The 20773-nt window shown below is 36.9% G+C and overlaps 1 protein-coding gene across 2 annotated transcripts; it reads left to right on the top strand.

Annotated features, from left to right (window-relative positions):
* Positions 1-219: 219 nt before the first annotated feature.
* On the top strand, positions 220-12900 carry LOC127456117 (N-acetyllactosaminide beta-1,3-N-acetylglucosaminyltransferase 2-like). Of its 2 annotated transcripts, none has more exons than XM_051724451.1 (2): positions 220-527; positions 9502-12900. In XM_051724451.1, exon 2 carries the CDS (start codon positions 9794-9796, stop codon positions 11054-11056), a length of 1263 nt encoding a protein of 420 aa, XP_051580411.1. In that variant the 5' UTR covers positions 220-527; positions 9502-9793; the 3' UTR covers positions 11057-12900. The 2 variants fall into 2 exon arrangements, with proteins under 2 accessions (XP_051580411.1, XP_051580410.1); XM_051724450.1 differs by having other exon boundaries at positions 522-654.
* The last annotated feature ends 7873 nt before the right edge of the window (positions 12901-20773 follow it).

Here is a 20773-nt window from a genome sequence, read left to right as displayed (position 1 = left end):
TGTATCTCAATACAGTGACATTTCCTAAATATCTTTATAGAAGTGTACTGGCGGTTGACAGTAAATTGTGGCTATATTATTTTAGGAATTTATACTCTGGCAGTCATGTATTTGTTAGCATGATGGGGATGTGGGCTAGACGGGTGAAAATCACATGACAGCGTGATGTAAGTCCTTTGAAGGTGAGAAAAGACGTGCTGAAAAACGTTTTTTTTTTTTCACTCGGAAATCGGTTTCGTTTGAGAAGCGGTTCATTCGGACGCGGCTCATTTAAGTATTCACACTGCACGCGCAGCAATTTACCAGTTTTTTTTTTCATGTAGTAGAATAGATATTTAATGAGCTACTGTTGTTTATCACACTTTTTATATTTGAGTTAAATGTTACGATGTGCAAACCCATCACACAGTAAACGAAACTCCAATACTGAAGTCTCTCTCACGTTCATGTGACGTACAAACGCCGGGGAATCGGTTCTAATGAACGAGTCGGGCTTCAGTGAAGCATGAGTTTGATTCAGCGTACAGGTGAGCGGGTTGGACAACACGAACAGCAATCAATCAGTCATAGTTGCTGATGGAAAAGAGTGTGAGGTTGTGTGCGGCGTTTTTGTCTACACGCTTTGGAATAAGCATTGTAATAAACGTTCCTACGGTAAGTTATGTTATGTTTTTTTGTTAAAACCCTCGAATAGCAGTTGTCCGCCAACACAAGAATCTCAATTAAAACCGTTTCTTTCATTTTGAAATGGGTAATCAAACTCGTATTTTTAATGCCAAAAGATTGTCAAAAACAGTAGTTACGACAGTTATTGTAACCACAGAGGATATGAATACAGTGTGTTGAGTATGTCTTTACTTCTGTAAAACCGTGTTAAATTAATATCTCATGAAAAGTGTTCAGATGAATACGTTTTTTTGTTGTTGTTCATTTTAATGTCACTTGTGGCTAAACCCAGATTGACAGAGTTTGCAGGAAAAATAAACCGTGTTTCTGGCATTTTTAGGTGTTTGAATGTTTTGTAAGTTTTCAGTCGAGAATGTTACAGAAAAGAAGCGTACATTGCCCTTGTCACCTAGTAAGTTGTCTACCTAGACAGCATTTTTATTTCTTTGCTCAAATTGTAGTAGCAGCTCTCTAGGTTTTGAGACACAGTCAGCCTAATTTAATGTGTGTTTATAATTAATAAACGTAATGTGTGTTGACAATTACGATTAAAACGAGAGGACAAGGTTTGCTGAAACAAAAAATGCTAGAAGGGAAGGTCACAGTGTCTTTAAAGGGAAAGTTCACCCCCAAAAAATGTAAAATCACTCATTTATTCACCCTCGTGTTGTTCTCAAACAATTGAACATTTTCACGGACCTGTGACGCGTTTCCGCCTTCTTTAACAACGTAAATGTAGTAAACTTTTATATTTCCAATTTAACAATTATTTAGTGTACATTTATAACAGTGTCCTTCGTATTGAAATAAATTTGAAAGTTACCACAGCTACTGAGGGAGTGACAGAAAATTTGGCCTGTTTCTCTCTTTTTAATGTTGTTATCCAGCGTTGTATGATTTTAATCTTCTTTTGCAAAACTGTGAAAGCGTACTCGTTGAATTTTAATTTTTTTGGTTTATTATTTTTTCGTTTTTGCTGTTGGAACAAACGGGTAAGCAAAAATTAAATATGCTGTGGTCCCACATTCACCTCCATTCAAGTTTAGCCAACTATGACAACTTCTGCTTCGCGGATGTGGACGTGTGAAAGGGGTCCATACTACTTTTGTCCTTTTTCGGTACAAAAAGGGAGATATTTTGGGGAAAAATGGCTCAGTGATGTCATACAATGGCAGTGGATGGTGACCACCTCTTCAAGCTCTAAAGGAACCAAAAGTATAATTCATAAGTCTAATAAACTGACATAAAATGTGACTCATGCCTTGTTCTGAAGGCATACCATTTTCGGGTAAACTAGCTCTTCAAGTCAGTTACAGTTCTAAATCACACACCAGATCAGTCACATTCCTAATACCCCTCCTGAAATATTATAATCTAGCTCAGAATGTAAAATTGTTTCCTTAAAGGAATGATTACCACAAAAAATTATAGCAAATATCTGGGTTCCAGTGAGGCACTTACAATGGAAGTGAATGGGGTAAATCCGTAAACATTAAAATATTCACTGTTTCTTATACTGATATTAGTGTGATAAAATCTCTTGCTAACCTTTTCTGTGTAAATTGGCTTTAACTTTACTTTTACGTTTTTGTTGCCATGATGATGTAATGTCAACAAACCCTAATACAACTGTAAAAATGATGATTTAGACAACTTTACAGCTCAAATAATACATGAGTTTTAATAGATTTAATGTACGTGCTTTTATAGAATTATAAGCTTCATATTTCTGTTTAAACCCTCCAAAAATTGGCCCCATTCACTTCCATTGTTCCTCACTGTAACCTCGATTTTTGCTATTTTAAAGATGAGGAATGAATCTAAATAATGTTTTGTGGTAATCAACTAGAGCCCGACCGATACCGATTTTAGAGAGGGAAAATTCACTGATTACCGATATGATGGCTGATATAACTAATTTCTGATCTGGAATGAAAACAGACCTTTTCTATGTGGATTTTTCACTGATTTTGCACTGATATGACTATGCAAAGGTACTCAGAAGGCTGCTTTCTTAAATATTTTTATCAAAGAATATTTAATATTATTATTATACATTATCAACAAAATATAGAAATGAACACTGAGAAAATAAAGAATAAATAAAAATACAATAAGTAGCTAAATAAACATCAGTACTGTATGTTTAGTATAAGTTAATTGCTGATCATTAAAATAAAGAATATTTATATCGGTCGGGCACTATAATCAACATTATGCCACAAATGCTGTCGATTGAGCTTAACTTGCATTGTATTGAACCTGGAACATTCCTTTAAGGAGCATCAACACAAGGTTTAAGAATGCACTCTCTAAGTTGTGGAAAATGTTTATTTATGCACGGCATTTATATCTGTACTGCAACGTTTTGCAGAACTGTGACATAAACAATACTCGAAACTCTGTGCTTGTGCTTAATGCACTGTCCTCATGGGAGTGAAGCTGTACTTCAGGTTAGAGCTTGTTCTTTTAATTAGTCTCTTGAGACCAGGAACACAATAAATTAAAAGGTTGCATTTCATTTTACATCAATATACAGGAATAATTTGTGCTAGTATATGTATGCAAACAAAAAAGCAACTCTAGTAGTATTAATAATAGCGCAGTGGTGCTCAGCTAGTTTTGCTTTAGGAACAAGATTTATCATTGGACATCAAATGGTGACCCGTGCATAAGTAAACAAAATTGCATATACATTTTAGTATCATATGGTTCTGTCGGTTAATGAATTATCATCCCGAGGAAATTGCAAGTGCCTTCACTTGCATTCCTGAGAGTTTGTTCAAGACCACTATTAGGTGAAGGGAATTGATACGTTGAGGGAAATTGGTGTACCACGCAATCACAAATCTATAGTGACCATGAAACTCTTTACTCCAGGGCACTCAGCTGTTCAAAAAGTAGTTAATGTGCACAGCATTATAGATTTTTTTTTCATGTTATAATCTTCCAACAATGAAATTCAAAATAAAAAATTAAATTTCAGCCATTAGTCTATTAATATTTAATATTTAGAATGTTTTGTTTTAGAAAATCACTTGATTTCAGGTAAAACAAAACAAAAATCCCTGATTATACAATGATTTTGCATTAATATGTAATTTATTAATATGTAGAATTATCTGGGTATTGCTACTGTTCAGAACCAATGTCCATTTGAATGCTAAATCATACTAAATAATTTTAATTATTTATTGCTTCATTTAGAGTGGAAATAAAGCATTTTTGTAATTTTAAATAAAAACATTAAACATTAACTGTAAGTTAACATTATAACCATAAGTAAGACTAATAAACAAGTAAAAAACTTAAGTGAATATAAATAAAAACATATGGCCAATGAAAAGCTGTTAAACAATTTTAGCACTGGGGCAAACTGGTCTGACAAACTGAGTGAGGTGTTTTGGATACAACAAATTAAACAAAACTTCACTTCAGTCATCTCCATGTCATCAGTTTGATGCTGACTCTGAGGGGTCTGGACACCACATGAAAGATTAGGTTGAGGATGATGTGCTGATGAAGTATGTGAAACATTTAATAGACCTGCTGTCAGTATGCAGAGTAATAATAAAAAAGAAACTGGTATCTCTCTAAATTACATTTTAAAACTTACATGAATAGGAGCGTTGTATGAAGAAATAAGTAATGCTGCACTCCAGAGCCACTGCAAACAGAAATTAGCCATTATTTAGTGTCATAAAAGCCTTGATGCAATGCAAAATAATGAGAAATAATAGAAAATATGTACCTTATATAACATTGTTTATGTCATTGTTTTGAAGTCAAATGTCCCCTCTGACATCCACTTCTCATGGCTCTGATGACATTGATGTCCAGAACTTCAGAAGTGCTCTGAGTGGGTGAAGGCCTTTGCTAAAACCCATTTTCTATATATATATATATATATATATATATATATATATATATAATATATTTTTGTACATGACAAAACTACAAACACCAAATACTTAAAAACATTTCCATCACTTCCTCTCTTTGAATTTGTACATTTTACATATTCACATGTTTGAATAGAGCTTGATTAATGATCTGTCAGTTCAATGCTGTAATGTGCTCCTGGAAACTTGTTTCGTTTTTCCTGTGTTTTCTGGATGTTTTCTGGCAGAGACTATTGCAGGCCTGGACAAAAACATTTTGTCGACATTTATTCTTTGTGCTTGCTGAAATGTGTAAGTCATAAATGACAAGGAGTTAGGCCAAAATAAATAAAAATAGCAAAATTAAGCAACAAATTAATTATATCTTTCTTACCAGGGTAACGTCGCCCTCAAGCTTTCAGCTCAACCGACTTTCCGTGACCGTTAAAATCACTCGCGCCTTTGCACGGGGGATGGGGCCTGGGTAGCTCAGTGGCAAAGACGCTGGCTATCACCCCTGGAGTTCGCTAGTTGGAATCCCAGGGCATGCTGAGTGACTCCAGCCAGGTCTCCTAAGCAACCAAATTGGCCCAGTTGCTAAGGAGGGTAGAGTCACATGGGGTAACCTCCTCGTGATCGCTATAATGTGGTTCGTTCTCGGTGGGGCGCATGGTGAGTTGAGCGTGGTTGACGCGATGGATAGCGTGAAGCCTCCACATGCACTATGTCTCCGTGGCAACACGCTCAACAAGCCACGTGATAAGATGCGTGGGTTGACTGAAGCAACTGGGATTCCTCCTCCGCCACCCGGACTGAGGCAAATCACTACGCGACCACGAGGACTTAAAAGCACATTGGGAATTGGGCATTACAAATTTGGAGAAAAAAATAAAATAAACAAAAATGCACCTTTGCACTATGTAGATAGGAGGGGAAAAACAGTGCTACACGCTCAAGTTGTTTGCTGTTTATGATAAACGATTTTCTCCCCAATTTGGAATACCCAATTCCGAATGTGCTCTAAGTCCTCGTGGTGGCATAGTGACAATCTGGGTGGAGGAGGACGAATCTCAGTTGCCTCCACGTCTGAGACCGTCAATCCGCGCATCTTATCACGTGGCTTGTTGAGTGCGTTACTGCGGAGAGAGTGCGTGTGGAGGCTTTATGCTGTTCTCCGCGGCATCCACGCACAACTCGCCACGTGCCCCACCGAGAGCGAGAACCACTAATCGCAACCACGAGGAGGTTACCCCATGTGACTCTACCCTCACTAGCCCTATGCCTTGAAAAAAAAGTGCTGTTTTCCTTTAAACAAAGTAAGCCTCAAAGTCTCAAATAGCCACAAATTAATAATTTTCACCACTTATTTTCTGCATTTTTGTCAGACGTGAGCAATATTCAGCAAGCTGCACTTCAGCTCCCAGTAATGCATTGTGGTATGAATAAATTATGCAAATGACTATGTACTGCTCATAGCTTTACTGTTTGCATATTTTATATACGCTGCTGTTATTGTATTTGTTGTAACTTTCAGTTATTTGTAATTTTGTGATTATTCAGAGCTCATCTTATACTTAATATTTTGTCTTTGGTTGTCACCAATATTATGATTTGTATGTCAAATAATGAGCTCCACGAGAGGTACGGCCTTAATGTGAACATATGGAATTGCACTACGATGTGAAAGTAATTTAAAATAAAAGTCATTTCAGTTTTTCAAAATAAAAACCATTGTATTGGATTTACCTTACAGCGGTTTTTGAATATTCACTCTGTAACGTGGTCTGCACGGGCATGTTGGAGCCCAGGGCGGCTGCCTATTGCTCAAGTACCGTCCCACAAAAAGTTTGCAGGGCAAATAAGTCTAAGAGCAGGTTTACTCACATTTGAAGTGTATTGTATTTGAGGGGTTGACCGAGGATGAGATAAGAGCATTTCACCATAAAACCTTTTCAGTTTTCCACCAAAATAAGGCTTTAAACAGTATAGCAATGCTGCGTGCTATTGTATATTGAAATAATAATAATAATAATAATAATAATTATTATTATTATTATTATTATTAAAAAAACCTAAACTTTTAAAGAGGACTCGAGTGTGAGCCCCTACAAAGTAACTTTTATAATGGCAGACAATTTTGGTCAAAAGTAATAATTTACTTGTTTGTAGTTTTAACCTTGTTCAGCGTGAGAGCTACCGTTTAATGTAATTTTATTTATCTTGGAATCGATATCGAAGCAGTGGCAACTGTCTTTTTTTTTTCCAAATCGTGCAGCCCTGAAATATAAAAACAATTCTGAAATGACAGAATAATTGTGATTTAATAATCATGATTACAATTTTAAGGAAAATAATCATGATCATCATTTTAACCATTATTGTGCAGCCCTAAGCGAACCGAACCAAACCAAGAAGAAAATGAAAAATTTTAGCCTGTTTCAGACAAATCAAATGAGTTGCAGGTCTAAAATTGCCCTTGCTGTTTTTACACAACTTTAAAGCCCCGTATCTCAAAAAAATATTCCTATTCAGTCTATTAGGTTAAGTGCATAAACAACAGAAGTGTAATTTTATGGCCTTAGACATCAACAACAAAAGATATGGAAGTATTTTCTGGGTCAGTCTATCTGAAGTGGTTCAATAATTGTATAGATGGTTGCTGGACAATTAAAAAATAAATAAAAAAAGATTACCTCTATGTATTGGTATTGCAAAACTACCTGCTTTATTTTATTTTACATGGTTTAACCACAGCGAATTTTATCCCTCACATAAAAATTTTAAAAGATAAATGTCTTAAAGCCTTGAACATTTGAAAGGTTTTAGCTAAAACAAAATGGGGTGCAGAAAGTTCAGTTCTTTTAAATCTCTACAGAGCACTAATTCGATCACACCTGGATTATGGAAGTATAGTGTATGGATCAGCCAGGAAATCATATATCCGACTCTTGGACACAGTACATCATCAAGGCATACGTCTGGCTTTAGGGGCCTTTAGGACATCGGCAATTCAAAGTTTGCATGTAGAAGCAAATGAACTTTCTCTGGAGAACAGACACCTCAAACTAGCCCTACAGTATACAACAAAGCTTGAGACCAACAAAGAAAACCCAGCCTACCATCCTGTTTTCTCAACCCCTTTGTCAAGCCTATACGAACAAAAATCAAGACATATCCATCCTTTTGGACTACGGATCAAACCACATTTACTAAATCTCAAAGTTGATCTGAGCATACTGGATCAGACACACTTCAGTACAATTACCCCCTGGAACTTTAAAAAACCAAAAATAATTATTTCTTAACAAGAAACAAAAAATCTGAAACCCACCCAAATTACTTTCAACAACAACTCCTTTTCATTAGAGAAATATTTCCATCACATATCCCTATATATACAGTTGGATCAAAATCTGAGGATCATGTATCATCTGCATTCGTGATCAACCATCAAAAAAAAGGAATATCCATCCCTAATCACAGCTCAGTTTTTACAGCAGAGGCAAATCTTAGCACTGGACATCATAAAGACTATGCAGCAGAGAAACTTTCTGATAATTTCAGATTCAAAATCATATCTTCAGGCAATGTCATCTTTAAAAAATTATCACCCAATGCTTGAAAATATTCTATGCAAGCTGCTGGATTTGGAGGCCCAAAATTTAAATATCTGCTTCTGCTGGGTACCTGGACACTGTGGGATCCCAGGAAATGAGGAAGCAGGCACTGCTGCAAAAGAGGCCTTATCAGTGGATTTCAAGAAGAGTCCAATACCTCCCACTGACCTAAAAACCATAATAAATTAATATATTAAAAACAAATGGCAAACTGAGTGGGATCAATGCACCATGAACAAACTCCATGAAATCAGCCCTATTGTTGGCAAAAGAAGTTCCTCTCTGTTTTCAAATCGCTGGGACCAGATCGTCTACACCTGCTGTCGAATAGGTCACTCCAGGATGACGCAAGTTTTTAATATTGGGAGAAGATTCACCAACATGTACCTTCTGCCAGAATCCATTATCCCTGAAACATGTTTTATTAGACTGTACTGGTCTTAACCCCGTGAGAAACCTTTTTTATTCAGTTAAGTCAAACCGAACGCAGTTTAGAGTTTTTAGGAAAAAAAGATTTTAAAAACGTTTTATAGAATTCCTTACACATTTCTCGCCATGGAAATAGCCATAAAAGCTGGCATGGCGTTAAAAACAAATAAACAGACAAACTTTGTACATGATACAAAGATGGTGCCGTGGTTAAACCATGTAAAATAAAAATGTGGTTTTGCAATACCAATACATGGAAGTAATCACTCAAAAAATGAATTGGGAAAATTAAAAATGGTCAAGCAACCTATGTTGGAACACTTGAGATGGATTAACCCTTCTCCCTTTGTAAAAAGCATATTTATTTTGCTATACTAACTATGCACAATTATATCGATACTTTTTATTATTTTTATTTAGCATTGTTGTTCACTACTGTCCACTATTCAATCAAAACAGACCTGTGACTTATTTTTGGGATGTAATCCAGCAGTTGATGACCACTAATGATTTTGGCACCAATAATTGTCTGAAATATTTCATATGTATTTGTTTTAAATAATAAAATAATGTTAAAAGGCTGAAACGAATAAAGGAAAGTTGGCATATTTTAAAAGAATTCGGGTCTTCTCGGGTCCATTCGGTAGAAACGCATTTATTTAAAATTACCCGAGGCTACTAATATCAGTCCCAAACCTTGTCCAAGGTACTCGTCAAAGTTTAGGACCCGAACCTGCGTGGGTCTCATGTTGGACCTCGGGTTTTCGGATCCAAGTGGACCCGTGAAGACCTCAGACTAGTAGTTAGCATCTAAACTTTTTGTCCTCAGTTTTGTACCATTTTACAAACTATAATTGTCTGTCATGTTCCATTGATCTCACTTGCATTTGTTTCTTTGTGTCCTCTAGGCACACAGCTGAACATAAACGATGATGCAGTATTCAAGACCCTGAATTCAATTTGGAGTTATTTTTCTACAAAAAGGAAGAAGCAAATAATTGTCAGAGGACGTGTTGGTCTTGACTATAAAAAAAAAAACAACATCAGCAAACATTGTTCCCCACTGACGAACAGAGAGACTGAGTGGTACTTCAACACAAGTTATTTCTGTTGTGTGGACTCCCCCCACCATTTCCTGTGTAGGCCAACATCCTTTCGTGTCTCAAGTTTGAGCTACTGTTAACACAGAATTGCTTTAAAATGAGAATAAAGTATACAAAGTTCTTCCTTGTAGCGTTAGCTAGCAGCCTTTGCCTTGTCATATTCTATTCCAAGCTAAAGGATATGACACACTCTCAAAGAGACTTGACTGAAATGTCATCAGTGAAAACAGCCACCCCTCAAAAATCCACCACTGTCAGAAAGATATACAAAAGTGTGACACCAAATAAACTTCCACCACTCACTATTTCTGAGGACTTCAGAAAGGACATTCCAAAAAATGGTGCTTTCTGGAACAGAAAACTTCATTCTCTTCTCAGGCATTTCGACATCGCTGAAAATCAAACCCACAAGGACCCGCGCAGCAGGTTTCGCTGTCGGCCTGAGAGTTTCGAGTTACTGCAAACAAACATTCAGGATGTTCAGTCATACCCCCTACTCTACAGGGACTTCCTTAAAGGCATGGAATGTCGAGATCCACCAATTCTTATCGATCAGCATAGCAAGTGTGTGTTGGAGAAGGAAAAGGATCGAATTTTCCTTCTCTTTGCAATTAAATCCACCCCGAAGCACTTTGAGAGGCGTCAAGCCATTCGAGAGACCTGGGGAAGAGAAGGGTCATATGATAATGGGGTGCAGGTGCGAACGGTCTTTCTGTTGGGTCGATCATCTGTGGATGATCCCAGTCTTGACAAACTGGTTTCGTTGGAGGCTCAGCAGTTTCAAGACCTTCTTGTTTGGGATTTTCAGGACTCCTTTTTGAACCTGACTCTCAAGGAGCACGTGTTCTTCAAATGGATGCTTGATCGCTGTCCTTCTGTTTCTTTCATTTTTAAGGGCGATGATGATGTTTTTGCCAACACTCAATCAATACTGAATCATCTACAGTCTCTAGACCCCACACAGGCCTCATCTTTGTACACTGGGCAAATCATTGCGGAAGCCAGCCCCTTACGAGACCCTAAAATCAAATATTATGTTCCTCAATCGTTCTATGAAGGTCCTTACCCTCCTTATGCTGGTGGTGGTGGATTTCTCTTTTCTGGCAACTTAATCCCATCTCTTTACCATGTTTCCTTCTACATACCCTTCTTCCCTATTGATGATGTCTACACAGGGATGTGCTTCAAAGCACTTGGAATCAGTTCAGCGATACACAGTGGTTTCAAGACATTTGACATTCGGGAACAGGATCGGGAGAATGCATGTGTACACCAAGACTTGCTCCTGGTGCACAAACGCAACCCTCAGCAGACCATGAGACTGTGGAGGAATATGCACAGCTCCATGCTAACCTGCTGAGAAGTCACTGGTAGACTGCCGTGGTCAACTTTAAACAGGTTGTTGTGTTCAGATGTTGTGCTTTATGTAAATTCTGAAACCAATTTTTAAGACCTGTTGGCAAGTATAAGCTGGTAAAAGCCTGTTTCTGGGTCAAAAATGGAGTCTAGTCCTTAAATATCTCTATGTAATTCTAGTCCAGGTTTTGGAATTTGAGGATTTTGTGAGGTCTATGGATGGTCTTTTTTTTTTTTTTTTTTTTTTTTTTCCTTTGGTGTGTTTTCTGATGGGTTGAGGTGACTTTGCTATATTATATTTAAAGATTGTACATGAGAGAAAATAAAAGAAAAACTGTGATCTAATGCAATTTTACCAGCATGGTGTCCACCACTAATGTTTCTACTTTAGTTCAACTGTACATCTTGACCTTTTACAGGTTAACTTAAACAGCCTGTTATCATAAAAATGACTGGTGACATTTTTGCGAAATATTACGTGGTTCCTTACACGTATCGTGGCAGTTTTGAGGTGAAATGTTAATTTTTCTCTCAAACAGATGGTGTTTACAGTTAGTGCTCTATCGATGTTTTAAATCAACGAAACCTACCTCCCTACCCTAAACCTTCAACCTAAACCTAACCGATAGTCTCATAAAAGCAGACGTGACATAAAAAATGCAATTGCTGAAGGAAACCTGTAATTTTGCGGTGCTACTATGAGACTTTTGACTTGCGTGTTGACTAGCGTGCTCTTCAGGACTCGTGAACAGGATCCGATACTTTGCATCGTAAGTGCACTGCTCTATCAGTTAAACTATGAAATGCGCTATAGTAAAAGTGTTAAGATGTCATAATGTAGCACTGTGTGAGGAACGGCGAAAATTATGTGTTTTTGAACCAATAGCATACTGTGTGCTCGTGATTTTTAAAAAACGGGAAGTAACGGGATTCTATACTTAAATGATTTACTTCAAAATGAAAATTGTATTTATTTACTCACCCAAACCCAATGTTCCAAACCTATATGAAAATTCTGTGGATCTTTTTGTTAAATCTTAATGTATGAACAAATTCTCTCTTTCATACAGTGACAACTTCTGTACAACATAGTAACACCATAAAAGTACCATATACGTAGTCCATATGACTTGTGTGTTGTATTCAAAGTCTTTTGAAACCATACGATAGCCTTGTATGACGAACAGGCCAAAATCGAGTAATTATGTAAGGGATAACATACAGTCAGCTGATCGTTATCACAAATTAAGATTTTGTATCACCCTGAAGGGGTTTATTTTGCGATTTAATGCCCAGCTGACTGTACATTATCTCACTTATTACACAGCTACCTACTAAATAAATATATGGACATGAAATATTGATTTGCATTAAATTATGTTATATGAGAAGAAAGAAATTGCTGAGGATCTAGAAACAGCTGAATTCCACCTCCAGTTTACCTCAGTTCTATTGGTATTTATTTTGCGAAAATTATTGTCTGACTGCTCATTATCCCACTTATTACAACACTACTTGCCAAATAAATAAATGGACATTAATTGATTTGAGGAATTATTTAAAAAAATTACTTGTAGAGATCACAATGATACAAGATGTAGGAAAGATGACTCGCAAATCCTGATGAACAGTCTGATGTGTTTTTAATCCCCTGATGTGTGGTTGTTGTTAAAATAATATTCCAGGTTCAATACACAAGTCTAAATTTATTTGTGGTAATCAAGATTATGCCACAAATGCTGTCGACTAAGCTTAAAGCTAGGGCGTGCAATCTTTTCCAGAAACATTTTTTTGTTATACTAGTTGAAAGTCTCTTCACATCCTGATAGCAATCAATAATTTAAGTGGTCTAAATGTAAAAATATATATATATATATATATATATATATATATATATATATATATATATATATATATATATATATTCTGTGGAAGGGACAGGACTAAAAAATGATCGACCAATCATTGCATTCGGTCCGAATGTAATGATAGGATGTCCTTCCTGTCTGTCAATCTATATTTGCATACCGCCGCGCAACTTGTTCGCGCAGACAATCACACATCATCAGCTCGGGTTCCTTGACGCTGTGCAGAGTGAGCGCGAGAATGAAAGGCGAACCGCAGCTACCTTATGTTCCTCCTGACCCACCAGTAAAAGTAAACAAGGAAAGAATGGCCGTGTTAGAAACACGTCTCTCCTCCTGGTGCTTAGACTCTGGTGTGTGTGTGTGTGTGTGTGTGATAGAGGAGGCGTGGCTTTGGAGACACCTCTGAAGCGAGGGCAGGCTCTATGCTTTCAAGGCTATCTTGCTAACTGATAGCCTCTCTGGATTACAGACCCTAGCTTTAACTTGTATTGAACCCAGAATATTCCTTAAAGAAGGATTAATTAAAGTTTTCCAGAGGGCTGTGTAATAGTCACTGATAATCTTTCCTATCAAACCTCATTCTCCTTTCTATATATTCTAACTATTCTGCTGCATTCAGTTCCGACACACAATAATGTCAATGACAAAAAATTTGCCCTGCGTGTCGCAGATATAAATGATTTGTCAGAGCTTCGGCAGAGAAGATTTAGCAGTGGCTTCAGAAAACTTGTGATTTTTGGAGCTTTACAAACATGCTTTGTCACTGCTTTGTCCTTGAATTTGTGTTTATATTCCACTGAAAACGAAAGCATACAGGTGGATGAGTGAATAATATACATACAAATTTTGGGTGGTGAACAGGTTTAGCTAGATTGCAGTAATGGAGCAGACGATGTGGGTGGCTTTGTGCTTTGCAGTTACTGTTCTTGGAAACATGATTTCCTGGAACATGGCACTGAGGGGAGCTGACTATCTTAGATCAGTCCTTGATTGTCTGTTGATGATCTGTGATGACAGTTTTGCAAATGATAATACAACATATTTATAATATACTATGTAATAGTTTCACACCTACTAAAGCTAGTCCTCATATAGAAAATTAAATACAAAAATACACTCACTAAGCACTTTAGGTTTAAGCATCCGTCTCAAGGTTCGATGTGTTGTGCATTCTGAGATGCTATTCTGCTCACTACAATTGTACAGAGCGGTTATCTGAGTTACCGTAGATTTTCTGGCAGCTCGAACCAGTCTGGTCATTCTTTGTTGACCTCTCTCATCAACAAGGTCCGCAGAACTGCTGCTCACTGGATGATTTTTGTTTTTGGCACCATTCTGAGTAAACTCTAGAGACTGTTGTGTGTGAAAATCCCAGGAGATCAGCAGTTACAGAAATACTCAAATCAGGCCGTCTGCCATCAACAATCATGCCATGGTCCAAATCACTGAGATCAAATTTTTCTCCATTCTGATGGTTGATGTGAACATTAACTGAAGCTCCTGACCCGTATCTGCATGATTTTATACATTGCACTGCAGCCAAACGATTGGCTGATTAGATAGTTGCATAAGTAGGTGTACAGGTGTTCCTAATAAAGTGCTCAGTGAGTGTGTATAATGAGTTATCTTGCTTGTTATATCTGGAAGAAGCAACTTAACCCAACTCAATGGGGTTTTTGTGGTCTAATCCTGCATTGTTTGCATTTTGTATGCTCAAACATTAAAGCATGCACTTAAACTGCATTCTCAAATATGAGGAAGCTGCGGTGGTCTAACCATTGAATAAAGTGACATGAATGAACAAGCACCACTAGGTTACAGCCTACATTCTTCACTTTACATTCTCCATGTAAAATCAAGTGATTGTTCTGGTATTTAAGGCTCTTGGTTCCTCAACACATTATTCACTCTTACCTGCATGTTCCAAACCCATATTTCCTTCTAGGACCACAAAAGTCAAAGTTATGCAGAATTTTAACCTCAGTCACCTTTCACCCTACATATTTTTTCCATAAAATGAAAGTGAATGGTGACTAAGACCAATGTTTTTTTTACCTAACATCTCCTCCTGTGTGCCACTAAAGAAAGTCATACGGCTTTAGAACAACATGAGAGTGAGTAAATAATGACAATTTTTGGGTGAATGATTCGTTAAAGCACTAAAGAAGTTCAGCCTGCATGACTTAATTTACTGTATGATCTGTACAAACTGAATCGACTGGAATGAAATAGAACACAAATTTCAAAAGAACCACTGTCCTTCCTGCTTGAGCTTATTATCGAGTTAGCAGTACACACTAAATGTAATAAAGTAGCAAAGTCCTAAAACCTTATTGTTCTAATAAGTCAATTTTCAATTATACAAATATTAATTCTTGTCCTCTAAATTTATTGGACAAGCAGCATTCTAAGAGTGCTGATATTTTGTAGAAGAGCACTGAGATAATTCACTGTTTGTATCACCTCGCTCGTCTGCTCTGCGTTGTTTGCTGAGACGCAACGCTTGATAATGCTTTGGTTTCTTTTGGAACTATTTTTATTAGTGGAGAAAAAATTAATAAAACTGTCCATTTTGTGTCTATAATAAAAGTTACTTGATATGAACTTCTTCCTAGTAATGAACTTGTAAAACACTAGTGTGGTTGTCTCATTACTAGTGTTATTACTAGTTTACTTACATAATTGAAAAATACTAACAATATCACACGAGCAAGAATGGTGTGGTTTCGTACATCAGCACAGGTGTGAGTAGGCACGTATCATTCTCATTCACTTCCATTGTTTCGGTGATGAACATATCAGTTAAATCAATGATTAAATGATTCACTCATAATAGAAAGACGCTTATTTGTCGCCACCTTCTGGAGTAAATATACAATGTTGAGTACATGGAAAAATTTGGGATTTTTAAATTTAGCATTTCCAGTACTGGGTTAGTCATAAAAAATGTAGTAAATGATATATTTTTTTCTAGTTATGCTCTACGCTACTCTAAACTATTTCATTGGTTAAGAATTGCTTGTTGTGAGTGCAATCTGTATGAAATTATTGTTATCCAATAATCAAGAAATACAAAAAATCAGAAGGTTTAGGAACCCAGGTGTATATAGGGGATTCTCTCTTATATTTGTTGTTTTGTTAATGTGTTGCTTAGATCAGCAGTTTATTAATAATATTTTGTTGTGGTTTCAATAGTCATCCTGTTTTATATTGTCGAGACACACACTGGTATTGGTTAAACTGCATTCTGCAGATTTTTATCCGGCAAACATTTTTCGTCCTACAAAGTGTCTTGACCAGTAAATATGTCATCAACTGACTTAATCCTTAAATGATCTAGATATTTTTTTTTTTTTTTTTATCCCCAGTCACCATTCACTTTTATTGCATCTTTTTTACCCCCTTAAAATGAAGCAAAGATTTACTGAGACTAACATTCAATACAGAAACATTTCGACTAAATGGTTCCTGATGTGTAAGCAAAATTGTGTGTGTGTGTGAGTGTGTGAGGGCAGGTTTGGGTGGTTTACGGAAATGTTTTTAGGTTACAAATTGGTAATTACAAGGGTATTATGCTATAAATGTGGTTTATGAGGTCATTTCTTGTGCTTAAAAAACATAATAAATTATGTTTTATTTAAAAAATGCAGGAAGTTTTTTGCGTGGGTTAGGTTTAGGGTTAGGGTTAGGGGATAGAATGTATAGTTCATACAGTATAAAAATCATTATGTCTATGGAGAGTCCTCATAATGATAGTGCCAACATATATGTGTCTCTGTGTGTGTGAGAGAGAGAGAGAGAGAGAGAGAGACCTTGTGGCTCACAAAAAGTTACAGAGCCTCTTGATGACAACCTGTATGTATTTCCCCAACATCTTCATCATGGTTGGGAGAAAAAAGCTTTCTGAAGCATTGAAATGAGTCATACATCATTGGAATGAGGCCATTTGCTTGTGACAGACATGTTATGCTGTAAAGTTGTGCTGAATAGAACAGAACACATACTGGAAATAGGAACTCTTTTTTCCAGACCCATGTATCTCAATTTCACAAAATGAGCCAGCTTATCAGAGATATGCTTCTGGGAAAGCGTTCAAAGGCTGTGAAAAATATGAATAAATAACTGAACACAGTTCATTCTGAGTTTAATGGATAACTCTCCATGGAGATCAGTTTGACTGTCCTCCTTCATACAGATTTACAGTTTTGTTTCACATTCTGTGAAAAAAAGTCTAGATAGGTGTAGGCTATATGATATTTTTAGAGAACTGCTTTTGTATTTAATCATTTTATTTTGCTGCAAAATATATAACCAGCATAACAATATGAGTGAAAAGTTGAATTGTAAAAATATACATGTGGAGTGGGACGTGTTCGTGTGTCTGTCACTGGGGAGAGAGGAAGCAGTAAGGGCCATCACGTGGTGATTAATGATGCGAAACACCTGTGTCTTGTTACAGTGACAACAGAGATGGAAAAGCCGCCGAGAACACCAGTGAGGGAGTGAAAATTGCATGAAGCTGAAAAACCACTTCTTTGTTTGTAAAGCTGAAAAGCCTGTTCCTTGTTTGTGAAAGCTGTTCTACCTGTATTGCCACCCCGCTTCCTTCTTGCTGGAACCTTTACAGTATGTTTCAGAATTTGTTTTGTATTCGCTATGTCCCTCAAAGGGCAGCTTGCACTCTGTGTACACAGTGCCCAAGCTTATTTAAAAAAAATCATTACCAATATGATACAGATAGTGTATCAATTGTTCAATGCTGATCTTTGAAAGATCAAAGTGTTCAAAATGTCCCATTCCTCATTTCAACAGTTTGCATAGATTCTTTCATCAGGGTCATTCTCATCGAATGTGCAAATGTCCTTTTCTCCACATGGCCTTGATTGAAGTTGCCGGGTTTCTGCTGCCCTTGTAGACACATTGATGTAAATATTCTGATTTTCATTCATGTCCTGTAATGCATTGATAAATGAGCTGAGAATTTGTGTTTGCTCTGTTGGCTTTAAACCATTACAATTATTTTCACAGTTGTCTGAAATATGGTAACAACCCAGTAGGGGCCACAAAACAACAGCATTCACATGAAACATTTCTGAAAATAAATAAATAAATAAATAAATAAATAAAACAATGATGTAGGCTACCTACCCTATGGTAACACTTAAAGGGATATTTCCCCTTTAAAAATGAAAATTCTCTCATCATTTACTCGCCCTCATGTCATCCCTGATGTGTATGACTTTCTTTCTTCTGCTGAACACAAAAATTTGTTTAGAAGAATATTTCAGCTCTGTAGGTCCATTCAGTGCAAGTGAATGGTGAGGTGACCAAAACTTTGAAGCTCCAAAAAGCACATAAAGGCAGTATAAGAGTAATCCATATGACTCCAGTGGTTAAATCTCTATCTTCGGAAATGATATGATAAATGTGGGTGAGAAACAGAATTTTTAAGTCCTTTTTACTATAAATTCTCCTCCCTTCCCAGTAGGTGGCGATATGCACAAAGAATGTGAATTGCCAAAAACACAAGAAGAACAAAGTATTCAGACCCCTTCATTATTTTTCACATTTTGCTATGTTGCAGCATTATGCTAAAATGCTTTAATTTTTTCACATTTATCTACACTCCATGCCCCATAATGACAAAGAAAAAAACAGATTTTTGATAACTTTGCAAATGTATTAAAAAGAAAAAACTGAATTATCACATAAGTATTCAGACCCTTTGCTATGACACTTGAAATTTAGCTCAAGTGCATCCCATTTCTCTGGATCATCTTTGAGATGTTCTACACTTTGATTGGAGTCTACCTGTGGCAAATTAAATTGATTGGACATGATTTGGAAAGGCACACACCTATCTATATAAGATCTCACAGCTGAAAATGCATATCAGAGCAAAAACCATGAGGTCAAAGAACTGCCTGCAGAGCTCAGAGACAGGATTGTGTCGAGGCACAGATCTGGGGAAGACTACAAAAACATTTTGGCTGCATTGAAGAGTCCCAAGAGCACAGTAGCCTCCATAATTCTTAAATGGAAGAAGTTTGGAAAAACCAAGACTCTTCCTAAAGCTGGCCGCCCATCCAAATTGAGCAATCGGGGGAGAAGTGCCTTTTTTTAAGAGAGGTGACCAAGAGCCCGATGGTCACTCTGGTTGAGCTCCAGAGATCATGTGTGGAGATGGGAGAAACTTGCAAAATGACAACCATTACTGCAACACTCCACTGATCTGGGCTTTGTAGCAGAGTGGCCAGAAAGAAGCCTCTCCTCAGTGCAAGCAAAGCACCTAAAGGACTCTCAAACTGTGAGAAACAAGATTCTCTGGTCTGATGAAAAAAAGATTGAACTTTGGCCTTAATTCCAAGCGTCATGTCTGGAGGAAACCAGGCACCGCTCATGTGAGAGAGATCTTGGAAGTTATCTTGGGAGGATCTGTGGGGATCAGAAGAAACAGAATGTTTTTGTTTTTTTCTTTTTCAGATATGCCTTTTCCACTGAAATAGTGATGGTTCTTGTGCAAGAGCTGGTGCTCAGTCGGGGGTTCTACAAACCTCTCTCAGAACCGGCCTGTGTTTCCACTGACTTTGGAGCTAATGATGACTTAACTGACAACTATACTACACAACCTGCCCACAAATAAACATAGAACATTGCTGTGTTTGTTTTTTAAGTCTTATGAGTATTGAGAATATATTCTAAATAAATATTGAATAAAATTAGAATAAATTCATATATGTAATATTTGTAAATAATCTAATTCTAATATAGATGGACAGGCAAAATAAAGTGTCTGAATCCGCTGTGCAATTCATCATACTGTACATAGGCTGAGTGATCACACTGAATTTGGTGACAGTAGGTCAAAAGTTCTGCATCTGAAATCGGTCTTTGCTTACTGAAATAGGAACCACCACCCCCAGTGGCCAAAGCTGGAAGTGTTGTTGACCCGGGGTGCGTTTCCCAAAAGCATTGTTCCATCGTTACCAACATAGTTCAACAATTTAGATCCAACGAACATTCGCAAACTACAGCTCTTTATCTGTGGTTAGAAGTATAGCTTATTGTTAGTTTGCTGTTTGGACATCATTTGATTTGCTGAGGCTTCTAAATCTTTATTCCATACATATCTTTCCCAAAGTCTGATGTAGAGGGAAACCAATCTATTGCAGTGCATCTGTCGCATTACAAAGTGCATGCCGTTTTCGTGTCTTCAGCAGCTTTCTCACAATAAACGGCTTTCTGGTGGATGTACAAATGAGCTATTATAATGTCATATTTGCAGAAGTTATTATTCCACCCCCTGCGTAACATCATTAACGACAGCTCAACCAATGTGATTCGAACGATGGATGTGCAACATAGTAAATATGGTTTCGGGATTAGTTAATTTCTACAACATTTTCAGCATTGTACTATGGTGGTTACGCAGTGAGTTACGTCATTGTAAAATGCACCCCAGTTTGAAATGTCCACAGGGTGTCACTTAAAGCTAGTTGTACATCTAGTTTGTGTTTGCAAAGCTGGTGTTAGTAAGAATGCATATTTTTAAGATTAACATTTTTATTTGAGTCATAGAAATGACAAAGAAAAACAAAACATATATACAATGAATTAACATTTAACTCCCACTACTACCCCTCCCCCTCCCCAATCAACAACCCCACCCAACCCCCTACAAACATCCTCATGGCCTCACATAAGTACACACACACAGAAAAAAATTAATAAAATAAAATAAAAAATATATAATAATCATACACATCTCAAACTACACCTCTCTCTCCACAGTCCCTCCCCGAGAGTCCCCCAAAAATGTCAAATAACTGCCCCATTTCCCATCAAATGAATCC

This window comes from Myxocyprinus asiaticus, chromosome 18 (assembly GCF_019703515.2).
Source record: "Myxocyprinus asiaticus isolate MX2 ecotype Aquarium Trade chromosome 18, UBuf_Myxa_2, whole genome shotgun sequence".
Classification (NCBI taxonomy): Eukaryota; Metazoa; Chordata; class Actinopteri; order Cypriniformes; family Catostomidae; genus Myxocyprinus; species Myxocyprinus asiaticus.
This window is presented reverse-complemented; position numbering and strand designations above follow the sequence as displayed.

Excerpts from the sequence above, each read along its gene's own strand:
- LOC127456117 (XM_051724451.1), top strand. The coding sequence starts at position 9,794 with ATGAGAATAAAGTATACAAAGTTCTTCCTTGTAGCGTTAGCTAGCAGC.